At 37.1% G+C, this 13893-nt stretch overlaps 1 protein-coding gene across 1 annotated transcript in view; it reads right to left on the bottom strand.

Annotated features, from left to right (window-relative positions):
* The window catches only part of RYR2 (ryanodine receptor 2), a 456789-nt gene that overhangs the window by 212105 nt on the left and 230791 nt on the right, over positions 1-13893 (bottom strand). Inside the window, exons 15-17 of the mRNA XM_075706907.1 lie at positions 12176-12359; positions 11342-11477; positions 6801-6896 (exon numbers count right to left, since the gene is read on the bottom strand). Of these exons, the coding sequence (XP_075563022.1) occupies positions 6801-6896; positions 11342-11477; positions 12176-12359 (416 nt within the window). The remainder of the gene's footprint in view (positions 1-6800; positions 6897-11341; positions 11478-12175; positions 12360-13893) is intronic.

Genomic DNA, 13893 nt, shown 5'->3' with positions numbered 1-13893 from the left:
TCAGTTAGACCCAGCTGCCACAGCAACTTCTTCAATTACTGCAGCATCTGAATGCTAACTATCAAACACATTTTGTTCTAAGGGCAAAATCCCTCTATTTCAGAAAAATAGCATATGAATGTACAATGTCTGTTTGGACTGATCTACTTTTAGATTGTCTACATTAAAGACAACTGGACCGGTTCCAATTTCATTGGAGTTGCTCAAGGCAGTAAAGAAGGAAGTGTTCTAATTTAATACAAGTATCACAAACAGTATATACAGAGTTTATTATAAAGATGAGTGCAAATTCTTAATGACTAACAGATTAAAGGAAGCATATATTTTCAGGACAACATGCTGACCCCTCTAGTGTCATACTGTAGAACACTAGAATAAAATGCATGCCTTTAAAAAAAAAAACAAACCAAACTTAAAACCTGGTATTTGGTTCCAAAAATCTTCACTTGGAGGATATTAGATTACTAACTTGCCCTATTCTATTTTTTTTATTACCTATGTTCTAATGCCTTTATAATTTTAGGACAACTAGTTAATCCTATCTGGAATATACTAATCTAATCTTAATTTATGCATTGAAGAGACAGCTGAAGCATTTGCATTGCATTATTCACTCAGCTCCTGTGATATCTCACTTCTAACATGGTCTACTCTCAGACATATTTGTATTTAGACAAATCTTCATTTTCTTTCTTTTGCTTCAGTGAAGATCAGGAACTGAATCAATTTCTAATGTAATTTGTACAATCAACTCACAATTGCTCTTTATATATTTAATGCCTTTATTCTGTTTTCATGACATTTTTAGTTCAAGGATAAAAAAAGTGAAAATAGGAATTTTCTTGATAATAGCTTATGGCATTGTCCTGGTTTCAGCTGGGATAGAGTTAATTTCATTCCTAGTAGCAGGCATAGTGCTGTGTTTTGGATTTAGCATGAGAACAATGTTGATAACACACTGATGTTTTAGTTGTTGCTAAGCAGTGCTTGTACCGAGTTAAGGACTTTTCAGCTTCCCATACTCTGCCAGCAAGGTGGTGCGCAAGAGGCTGGGAGGGAGTATAGCCAGGACAGCTGACCCAAACTGACCAGAGGGCTATTCCATACCATATGATGTCATGCCCAGTATATAAACTGGGGGGAGTTAGCCAGGGGGGCAGCAATCACTGCTCAGGGACTGGCTGGGCATGAGTCGGAGGGTGGTGAGCAGTTGCATCACTATTTTTAACCCGAGTTTTGTTCCTCACTCTCTCTGTTGTTGTTTTCCTTTTCATTACAATATTAGTAGTAGTAGTATTTATTTCAATTATTAAACTGTTCTTATTTCAACCCACAAGTTTCCTCACTTCTACCCTTCCAATTCTCTCCCCACTCCCACTGGGGGGGAGTGAGCAAGCAGCTGTGTGGTGCTTAGTTGCTGGCTGGAGTTAAACCATGACAGGTATCAAATCTTTACCACAACACATTCAAGAAAACACCTGCAGGAGACAGAGCTAACAACCTCATTGTTGAAGGTGAACTTAATCTTGGTGTGATTGACAGAGCATGGTGTTTCTTCCCCACAAACACTCTAACTTAGAAAATGAAAATTTATTATTTTAGGTGAATATATGCAGCACGGTATTCTTATTTAAAAGGTGTAATATAATCCAGTATTTCTCCCTATTGCAGATATACCAGTGTAAATTAAAACAGTGAATGTCCTCACCCCAATCAAGCTATATAAAGCTTAAAATCTGGCAAGCAAGCATCCCACAAAAAATAACAAGAGCACATTTACATACTAAAAGCTAAACCTACTGTGCCTCTCAAGATAACTAAAACACAGCATAATTAGCATCTTGTATAACTGACTCCCTCAAAACCAGAAAAATTCTTAATTACAAAATCAGTTTTGGAGGCAACATAGAAGTTATGTTACCAGAACATATGGGGAAGGAGTTCAAGTGGCCTAATTCCTAGAAGAAAACTCAGGACAAATGAGCATTGCAAATATTAGTACCTTCAGAATTTTTGCAGCATGTCACGAGGTTCATTATGCAGTACGACTACAACATCAGATTACTTCAGTTTACAGAATTCATCTCGTACCTTACTACAATATCATAAACATGAACATTCAGGTTTTAATTTTCAAACCTTATTTTTACTTTGAGATTAATTTTAAAAAATACATACATAACAGAAACCATGTAACACAGCATTTTTAGAGCTGTTGTAACAAATTTCATATTGAACCTCCAAAAGTTGAGCACAAAGTTTTGAATTATTTCTGAAAATCCTAGCCCTGAGAATTTCAGATATAGAATTAGGTCTCTTCAGAAATGATTTCACCATGAACAACTGGGGAAATACATTGAAATTAAGAAGGTTCAAGTCAAATCCCATGCAACTGCCTAATTGTGAGAACATTCTCCTTAGACAAGTGCTCTCATACCAAAGGTGGACTATAGTGGAGGAAAGACCTAGCCTGTGATTTTGCCATTTTTTAAATGCTTATTTCAGTTTAAATTCTCTGTTACTCAAATGTTTATAAAAGCAAGAAGATCACAGCATCTGCAGAGCAGGTTTCCTTGTAAACCAACATGAATGTTCGGTTATGACATCTATTTGGTTAGGATCTCTACACCTAATATACTAGCTACAGTGATAGGATGATCAGCAAATCTCTAACTAGACATCAGTGCTACAAGCAGCTGTCTGTAACACCAGCTGAGAACTAAAGTAGTGATATAGATTTAGCCTTGTATGCTCCTGTTGCCTCACATCTTGAGCAGCTGAAGGATTCAGAGCATAAACATACCACGGCTGAAACAGATTAGGTGTATGCCAGGAGTAGGAAGAAATAGCACAGTAAAACAGGTCTCCCACACTAAAGCCACAGTTCTGCAGCAAAAACATGAAACAAAATCCTGCAAAAATACTTCCGTGAAACATTGCTGACTAGAGGGGTTTACACAGGCAAATGCCTCAAAATCTCTATACCAGCCTCCACCCCCAGAGAAGAATAACTGACTTCTAAACAATCTGCTTGCCCCAAGAGCTGACAAAGGAAAAATCTTCCAAGAGGAGAAGCATCCATGTATGACTGCTCTTTGCAACTGCAATTACCCACTGCAGAGCTTGCCAATCAGGTAGTGAACGCCATGGCAGTTCACCCTTGGCTCTGAGAGGGACAACACTCCTACCACTGACATTTGACAGTATTTTCCCATGCTGTTGGTCAGTTCATCTCAGGAACAGATTTATGGCAAATAAACAAAATGCACATGAATCTTCAATGACAAAGCTGAGGGAACACAAACATCTTATTCACCTTGTTTACTACAGGACACATCTGTTCTTATGGCAGCTGCTGATCCTTTGAAGACTACCGAGGTAAGAAATTTGATAATATATGCCAAATGGTGATCTGTGCCTGAGACAATGCCAATTTTTACTTGGGATACTCAGCGATAGCAGGATATTTCTCATGTATTAATGCCACAGTAAAAGGCTGATGAGAACAACTCTGTTATGCCTGTGACATTTCCCTTCTACCAGCCTAATGCAAACCAAAGAATTTTTACAACGGGGACATCTTCCCTTCCTGGCATTCTTCCCTTAAGATGGCAATGAATCCAAGGACACAACTATCTATGGCAGAAGTATGATTCAGGAGTGGGAAGAATGGGACAGGAAAGGAAATTTTAATTCCTGAGGACAACTCTGTAATCAATGAAAAATTATTATTGAAAGGAAAATTATTATGTTCCTTCCAGCTCATGAAACAACACACAACACTAAAACAACATCATGATGGGAATAAACTACAAATATGTAACCGGAAAGGTGTGTTACATTGTTCTCACTGCTGTTGTAACTATCCTGCCCATTGGTCTGACTACAAACCTTCCCACCTTTTCAACTTAGTGTAGCATAATTACAGAAAATAAGGCTTGAAAGACTCTCAAGAGGCTGTCATCCAACAAAACAATAACAAATATTATATATAACGCAAACCAGTTACAACTGCAACTGGAAAACATTTCTTAGTCTGTAACTCTGAAATGGCTCCAGCTGGGTGAGCAGAGAACAGAAGAGGAGAGAGAGGATAAATTATATGTATTAATAGTAATGACAAAGCAAAGCACACACGAACTACAGAGAGATGAAAAAACAGACAATAAACATATAAAACACAGCAATCGCTACACATTGACTATTTTTAAAACCTGTTGCTCTTCCTGCAGTGGATTCAAAATACCTCCCGTGTGCTATTAATAATCCATCTTGATACCTATGCTTACTGTGAAAAGATAAACATGAACCAGAAAGAGAAGATCAAAGAATATCAGACAAGGGATATCAATTACAGTAGCTAGAACCAGGCAATAAAAAAGACAGAGGTTAAGAGAAGTCTCTATCTGGTATTACAGTAAAACTATTATTACATTTAATACAAGAGGTTCTATCAAATTGGGTGGACTACAATTCTGACCATTGAAGATTAATAAAATCTTCAATAAAAATAATAAAATAATACAATTAAGATAAAATAAAAATATACAAATAAATATTAATAAAATTAATAAAAATTATACAGGACATCACAAATATTTATACTGCAATGTCCTTATATTCAAATTACAAAGAAAAAAAAATTAGAAGCATATTACCATAAACATTCATTAAAAAAAAAAAGAAACTGTTGAAATTGATATTGCCTGTGGTAGCACAAGCATTACAAAATTGTCTTTAGTTTCTTGGTTGCTTACAATTCTTCTCTCTACAGGACTATTTTTTTATTCATTATTGACTTAAAACATAGAATTTTCTCAACTTCTATACTAGAAGGTATATTCCAAATACATTTCTTACAAACGTTTAGTGGTCTCTCCTAGTAGTGCAACTTAAGATTAGTATGGCAGGGCAGGGGGGGAGGAATGCTTCTAGATTATGTAATGACCTATATAAAAAGTTGAAATGTCTCAAACAAAAATTGCTCTTACAGTGTTATTATTTCATATGTTAACGTTACTGAGCATTACAGGTACAAATTCTCCAATATGTACTATTTTTATTTATATATTTCCCTCTTCACTTTCAGTTATAAGGAAGAACAATTTGCAAGGCAAATCCCTCATCAGGTGTAAGAGCTTAATTTAGACTTTGAGCTCCTGCTTGTTTAAATCCTCTATCCAGTGCATGTGAGAAATAAATCTTTCTGTAAGGAGCTGTTAACATTTTTCTTATTTCACCTTTTTCATAATTTCTTTATTCTCATGTCCTATGATTCACTTAATTGGTAAATCAGATATTAAAAGACCTCACCACGTCAGATTCATGTTTTCAGTTACTGCTGTAAACTGTAGGACTCCAAGAAGTATTACACTGGTAAGAATAAAATTTAGAACACTGGCCTTACACTACGCATGTTTTTTTATTCCAATAAATACTTTCACTAATCTTGAAAAAGGAGGGGGGAGGGGAGGGAGTCAGGCTGCAGTGACATCTCTTACCAACAGTATTACTTTGGTTTTTGATCTTTATGTAATCACCATCATTAAAAGCATGCTTGAAAGAGTCAAAAATCAGTCTTAAAGTCCAGAACTAACACATGCCAAATGTGGTACTCCAGATAACCACCTTTAAGGTCCTGTTATAGACTACAATCATGTTAAATAACTACATTTAAGACACTAAAGAGGTACACAGTAGCAAGCTGTCAATGCCAATAGGAATCATATATCACCAAGAGAAATTCTTAAGATATTATTTACATTCACCTAATATGCAGTGTTCATACTACTTATTTCTTAATCTGCTCAAAAAGTATATTTTTGCAATATACCCCAAAGAGATTTTTTGATCAAGTTTACTTGCAATATGTTTTTAAGAAGTCCATTGGAAACCTAAAAATACAATGTATGTGGTTGGCAGAGTAGATTTACAGAGAAAAGGTTGCTTCCAAGGAAACAGAATCCAGGGTCTCCAGTGAGAAGTACAGTACAACTCAGCATAACATCATTTACTTTCACTTTGAGCAACACAGAGACTAATTGCATCTCATAGATACTAAGGGGTTAACATAGTCGTTCAGGAGGAAGATAAGACATTTGGTAATGACAAAGAAAATAAAGAAGTTAGCTTAAAGAATTTGTGTCTAAAGTGAGACAGAATTCCCAGATTCTCAAGTCATAAATGTGTTTCAGGCATGCTCCTTCTTGTTAACTTCAAACAGAAGTTCAGAACTCAGGAGTGAGAGAGGTGATTAAAAAGGGTATGTGTATGTATTGAGGAGGTAACACTGTTACATGCAAACATACAGGTATTTTCTGAAGACCCAGTATTACACATACTCAGGTAAAATGAATGAACTTCCCTACATTACCACTATAGTCCTTCAAGGAGAGACAAATTATATCCATTCTATATGGTTTATAATTATATTTAGTTTGATACAAGTCCTGAAAAACATGCAGACATCCAGAGAGAAGGGAAGGGAAGGTACTAGAATTAGAGAGAAAACAACTTAATATAACTGAAAAACAACTGTTTCACCAAATGCTTTGTTTGCCTGAATTAAAAGATAACATTATAACAAATTGGCCAAGGAAAAGGAAAACTGTCAGAATTTAAGGTAGAACTACAACTGAAATCAATATGTAAAAATGTTACAAATATAAATCTCACTTTATTAATATCATTTATTCTTTCATAGGAAGAACTTCATCATTATTAGACCAAACAAGTACATTGCCAATTTTAAAGAATGAAAACCTGATCAAATAAGGAAGTTAAAATACTAAAAAGCATACCAGAAGAGGCTTCCAGTCTTTCTAATCTGCTGATCAACCAATCAAGAGATCCAGAAAATTGAGCACAGTTTTTACGATTCCCTCGAATCAGAGCCGCTGTTGGAAAAAGAGGGGGGGTGGGGGGGAAGAAATCATAATTATAAGTCCATTTAAATTAAAAGAATCGCTGTTTTGTCTTTCCAGGAAGGATCCAGTAAGACAGATTCTTAATCTTTAATTATTGATGGTTTTGATTTAAATTTAAATAACATGAGTGATGATTAAATTTAAGCGTAAGAAATACCATTGGCACCAAATTGACCTTTAAGGTATTTGAATTATTTTGGCTTTACAATCACCTCGATAATCCCTGCAAAATGCTCTACTTGAAGCAGCCAGTAGCGACACCACAAAAGTCAGCTGTTACTGTAGAAACAAATTTCTGTAAAACAGTATTCTTGTAATGACGGGAAACATTGTAAGAGCAGAATGTGAAGCCAACAACATAGGTGATGAATGCAAATTATTTTCTATTGATACAATACCTTTGTTCAAGAATAACTAAACCAAGATAGGTGTGCAGGAACTGTTTGTCATACTTTTGACAAGGCTGTAGGGAGGAAGTAACTGGTTTGAAACTGTTTCACGCTTATGCTTTAAGCTGAAGATTGAAGTAGACTGAATGCATGCACTGACTTGGTGGGCATAACTGACTAGAAATCTCACTGAACACTGTAGGCACCCACAGGACTGCCCTGTCCTGGAATACATGCATTTGCATGTATGTGCATACACATGAGCTCTCAGAGAAGCATCTGTTCTACTCCAAAAAAAAGAGTGAGGCGCTAACTTTCGGTTTGGTGTGTGGAACCCTGCAAACTGCTTTTCTTAAGATTGTTTTCCAATTCCGCCAACAAAATATTTCAACCTGAAATTTCTGTGGTTATTCTCAGCAGCAGAGACTGTTGGTCCTGCTAAGAAGCAATGGCTTCTTAAAATCTACGTTTTATTGCTGCAGAAATTCCCTATGTTATATTGCAACTACGTTTGTATGCTGCTTCATTTATAAAAGGTTAAACTTACAGACTCATGACATAAATATGATATGAAACTGTATCTGCAGAGGGGAAAAGCAATCTTGGAGTTAGACGCAAACAAGTCGCTGCACTGACAGTTTTGTATCATGAAGAAAGAGACCAAAATCCAATTGCTTCATAGCCAAAACCAAACCAAAACAACAACAAAAAACCCCAAACCAACCAAAAAAAAAAAAACCCACCCCAAAACCCCAAACCAAAACCCAACCCCTAACAAGCAGAACAAACAAAAAACCCATTGTCTTCCTGTATTATATGATATCAAAACTATACCCTGAAATCTTACATAGTTAATTAATCATGACCATAGTTATTTGAAAATACTTGGGAATCCTAAGAGGAGGAGTATCTTGTTAACAGACACCAATTAGAACTAAGGAACACCTGCTTCTGTAAGTGACTTTTTTATTGATTACAGGCAAGCCACATAATCTCGCTGTGTTTCAGCTATGAACACCAAATGAAGACAGTAGCAGTTCACTGCTTAACATGACATCAATAAATTTAACTTCATTAAAAGTAATAAGACACAGATGGTTTCATAAATGCAGCTAAGCAGAAGTTTGTGAAAGGTTAGTATTCAGTGGTTAAAGCTGTGCATTAAATGATGCACACAGCCACTTAAGGCTGAAAACAAAAAATAATATTCAACAGTTGCTTCTTTTACTGCCCACTACTCTGAACAAGACTAGCATCCACTTTTAAAGAAAGAAAAAACAAAACCAGGATGTGGTCAGTCAGCTATTAAAGTCACATCACTATATATACAGCTGCGTACCTTTGGTGATACAAAAGGATCAAATACAAGTTCAGAGTGATTGTATGTATTTGTAATAGAGGAAGGACAGATGCCTTAGTAGACATATGGCAATTATTTTAAATTGAAAGAGGGTAGATTTAGATCGGATATAAGGAAGGAGTTTTTTTACAACGAGGGTGGTTGGACTAGGTGATCTACAATTTTTATGTGCGGTAGTATCCAGTCTCAACTCAAAGTCTGTAAATGCCTCCATTCTTGTCACAGTGAAATATATCACAATGACAATGTTATGACAAAAGCCATGAATTGTGGCATCACAGTTTACTTTTATTTATGTGCAGACTCAAAACCAAAGTACTATTTGCTGAAGCAAGACTGAGCAAGCAATATCCATTTGTCATCCATGCAATTACAGTACAGCTCCAGCATTATTCAGAACAGAGCAACGTACAAATTCATTATAGCCAGATCAAAGCCAGGCTTCTTAAGCATTAGCTGCCAGAAGATAATGCAGTTAGGGAAGTAACATAAGGGGGTGGAGGGGCACAGAGACAGGGAAGTCAAAAAAAGCTTGTGCATGGTTCTTCTCACTACAAGTTCATGGAAACAATACTTGGTACAGGACAAGTAGGCTCTGGCCTTGTCAGTTGGAAATTTCAGACTTCTACAGAAATGGTTCAGCAATGAAGCCACTACTTTCTCCAGTCTATCTGAGCTGTGCCTAATGTAACAAGAGATAAAACAAACTAAACTGTTACAAAAACTTCAACACTCCCCAACATCTATGAATAACCCAACCACAGACTTTTATACTCCATCATCTACACTCTAAAAGGCCATCAGTTGATTTGACACATTAAACTCTCTGGACCTAGTCTAGATACTTTTAAATGTTTATAATTCCTTCCATAACTTCTTCAATTGATTCTTAATAACTCATCTACCATTAGTATACATGAAGTACCTTTAAAAAAACCCTAAAGTAGATTCATTTTACTTAGTGGGCTTATATGAGCTGAAAGATAGATTAAGATGTAAAATTTTACCAGGTCGGATCCCACAGCTCTTCATTTGGAAACTAGCACTGGTAGAGTCTTTTTACCTAAATTTATCTCTGTATCTGTTCCTCTGAGTGAATGGGAGATAACACCTTCTATTTGCCTTATTATGGAAGTTTCCAACAGAACATTTATTAATAGTTCTAATTATTCAGATCACTAATCATAAATGGCACAAAAGAACTCCAGGATAATAGCTTTGTTTTCCAAACATGAATTAAAAGGCTCACAATAAATAAGGTTCAATGCCACACATTGAGCAGCAAAGAGAAAACTAAATATTATAAGCACCAGTAATAAATGAGCACTAAATAAGGAATGGGTCCCACAGAAAAACTAGTATGTGATCATGTTTCACAATGCATACCCACAAAAGAGCCATACTTTACACACTACGTTCAACAGGGCACTTCCTAACCACTTGACTCACTTCACTTTACAAACTCAATATTCAGTTGTAGAGTTTTTAATGGAATTGACACATAACATTACTTGTATACCTTTTCAATACCAAATTTCTCAGGAGTGAGATTTTATGAGTATAAATGATACATGAAGTGCTTTATGTTTTACTGGAAAGTAAGATAACATTCCTGCATGAGGACTTTGTCCAAACTCAAGCTTTTGCCAAAACACGTGCAAGTTCAAAGGCAAGCAGGCCCTCACATTAGAGCTGGTGTGTAACAGAAAGAAAGAAGCATAGGCACACGTATGCAGTCTGTGCAAACTGGTTAATTACAGGGCCTGTCCTCAGTCACTTAAGGTCAATGTTAACATTATTATTTAGGCTAACTTATGGCACTGAGAAAACCTCAAGACAGAGGAGCAAGGAATTGGTCTCTTAGGCAGTAAAGTTTCCTTTTGGAGACAATTAACAACTCAGTAAGAGTGAATATGCAGGCAGCTATAGCAGTAGATTAATAACCCTATATAATGAGTCACAGTAGAACATAAATAATAAATGCAATTCAAATTGGTGAGCAAACAAATCAGGCAATCAAATGCTACTACCTAAATAGACATTTGACCAGGACACCAACATGTAGGCACTTACAGAAGCTATTATGAGATTTTCAGTGACTGCAGGTGGACAAGAACTTCATGATATACTGCATCTAAAAGAGTGTACCTTTCCATGGCACACTCTATCCTTGTATAATGATGGAGTCACTGGTCATTACTGACTCATAAGAGAGGTCTTGGTATGGAAGCTTTAGATTTATATTGCAGTTCTGCAGCCAAACATGTGAAAAAACCATAGTCTTCTACAAAACAGACCACAATGTCATGGCTCCTTAACACAGGAATGACATATTCACATATATTTGTTTCCACACATTTTTGGGCAGTATACAAGATACATCAGCAATATGATGATATGAAAAAGCAATCATTCACTTAATTGATGTCAGAAACATGTTATTTATCATAATAACTATTATTAGAAAAATCACATTATTTCAGTATTTTCAGTGTATTTTATTCTTAACCACATACAAGGACCTGGAAATGCAAAAATCTTGTTTAATGTGTAGCCTAAATTTCTACACAGTGCAAAGTCTTCTATACTAAAACAGGTATGTGGTTTTTTTCATCTGAGTATTATTTTGAGCTAAAACAATCCAAGTAACCCGTAATATGTCTTACCTAGTAATTCATACAAAGAATTCAGAATAGATTTCCATGCTTCTCCAGCTTCCTTGCCAGCTACATCTGCAAAATGAGCTGCACTGCTGTATACATTCAAGCGATCAATACATTCAAGAACAAGGTTGATCATACCCTAAAAAATGGAAAGGCTCAGATTGTCAGAGAAAAAAAAAAGGCATTGTTTAGGTGCAAACACATAAGATTTTCAGAAATCTAAGAAAAACAAAACATGAAAGGTAGGATATGGAAAACACAACATACATGAGTCAGACAAGTGGAGTCAAACAAGCCATCTCTATGGAAAAGTTGTCCTTGACTGTAATAATAAACATTTACCATTTAACATGGTCAAAATAAAACAAAAAATAAACAGTAATCCAGACATAATTTTAGGCAAGTTTAGGCATTTAGGCTTCTGACTAATTATAGCCAGCTATCACTACCAGAGAAATAACAGACAATATTAAACAAAATACTTAAAGCACACTTAAACCAAAACACCCTTCTGCATCAAGAGATTAAACTATAACAGAAGAAACTAATTCACACATAAGGAGTAAATTATGGTTAGAATCCAGGGCACAAGGTCATATTAATATCTAATTTTTTAAAAAAAGGGAAAGTAAGGCAGGCCTTAAATGTATTTCTTTAAATATACAAGAAAATCAACAGATCTGAAGAGATTATAAATGCAGCAAATAGTTTGACTCCTACAGGACAAAAAAACCCACTGCAAACATACTCCAGATTAGACATCAACGCTACAGACACTGCGAGAGAATACTTGCAGACTACATAGTGGAAAATCAGGAGTAAAACTGAGAGAAGTACCTCTTCCTGGAAGAGGTTCTGACGATTCTTCAGTGCTCGGAGCCTGTTTTGTTTGTCTTCATGCTCCAAATGTTCATCAGGGGGGTGAAAGTAGCCAATCAAGTCCTGAAGGCTCAGACTGACTGACTCGATAGGCAAATCGACGGTGGAAGACTTCACTTTCTTGCTGAGAGCATCAAGGCCCCTACAAGAAGATGCAGAGTCTCCTGAGTATTAGAAATTCTTTTTTTTTTTAATTGTTTAAACTCTTTACTGGTTTCAAAGCAAAGTTTGTTTGAATGCCAAAGTTCAATTCATTTTCTGTCAGCTACGTAACTTCTCAACAATGATTTATATCTGCCTCATTCTCCGCTTAATGATCCACCCTCCCTTCCCAAACATAAACAGAAGCATCAAAAAAAATGTTGTTTCCCTTATTTTTTTTTTTAAATCCAGAAAACACATTTTAATATTCTACCTATGCATTTAGCAGTATCAGAGGCAGACCAAAAGATGAAGAGAAGTTATTGTAAACCTGTTCAAAGCATCACAAGCCTGGAATGGACAGAAGTCAAAGAACCAGTCCTACTGTGCCAGAGCAGGCCCAGCTAGTCCATACAGGCTCTCAAGAGTGTCTAGCCTGCTCATAAGCCATCTTCAGTGTTGGAAAATGCAGCTCTTCCAGGCACTCTGTCCCAGCACTTCATTAGCCTTTTTGCTTCCCTGATACACAGCTCAAGCTTGGCCTTGCTGTAGTCCATGGCCATTGTCTCCTCGAAGCTGGGGGGCAGACTGTTCTCATCTCACCCTGCCCCTTGCTCAGCTGAATCCCCAGCAAACCCCATAATCCAATTTTTCCTCAGTGCCGTGCTTTCCGAACATCTGACATAACCTTTCTCCTCCATTTATACCTCATCTTTCTTGAAATGCAGCTGCTGCAGCTGAGACCTTGCCAGCGCCACACAGCAAGTGGAAGGTGAGGGCTCTCCCTTGCGCTCCCTGGCTCCCCTCAGGAAGGCAGTCATGGGCAGGGGTGCTGCCCCAGCCGGGGTTTGCAGGAGTCCTCCAGAACCTTCTGGAAGGAGCAGGAGGGGCCATGATGCGCAGAGAAACCAGGGATGCTGAGGGCCGGCGAACACAGCGCCCATCCTCAGGGAGGAGGGAAAGATACGGAGTATCCTGAAACTCTGCAGGAGCCAGCCAGGGCCCTGAAGCGCTCGGAAAGGAGCAGCCCTGAAGGGAAGGGCCCACCCTGGTGGTACGCAGCGGCAGAGAGCGAGAGGAGGGGACTTATTTGACGTTCACAGTTTCTCTTTTGACTCGTTCTCAATTCTGCCATTGTAAAAAGGTTTTTTTTACTAGCATATTTTTGAGTCAAACCCAGCTATGCAGCAAAGAGGTCCTTTTTGTTTTCACCGGTGCTTAGAATCATAGAATTGTTTAGATTGGAAAAGACCTTTAAGATCATCCAGTCCAACTATTAACCTAACATTACCAAGTCCACACTAAACCAGTCAAGGGTAGACTAGACTAAACCATGTCCCAGAGTGCCACATCTACCCATTTTTTGAACGCTTCTAGGGATGGGGACTCCACCACCTCTCTGGGCAGCCCGTTCCAATGCTTGACTACCCTTTCCATGAAGAAATTTTTCCTAATATCCAATCGAAACCTCCTCTGGTGTTTTGCAACACTAGATGTTCCAATGGAAGCAAAATTTCATCATCTCATGACTCTAA

This window comes from Pelecanus crispus, chromosome 3 (assembly GCF_030463565.1).
Source record: "Pelecanus crispus isolate bPelCri1 chromosome 3, bPelCri1.pri, whole genome shotgun sequence".
Classification (NCBI taxonomy): domain Eukaryota; kingdom Metazoa; phylum Chordata; class Aves; order Pelecaniformes; family Pelecanidae; genus Pelecanus; species Pelecanus crispus.
The sequence above is the reverse complement of the archived record's forward strand: the minus strand, read 5'-3'. Positions and strand labels throughout refer to the sequence as shown.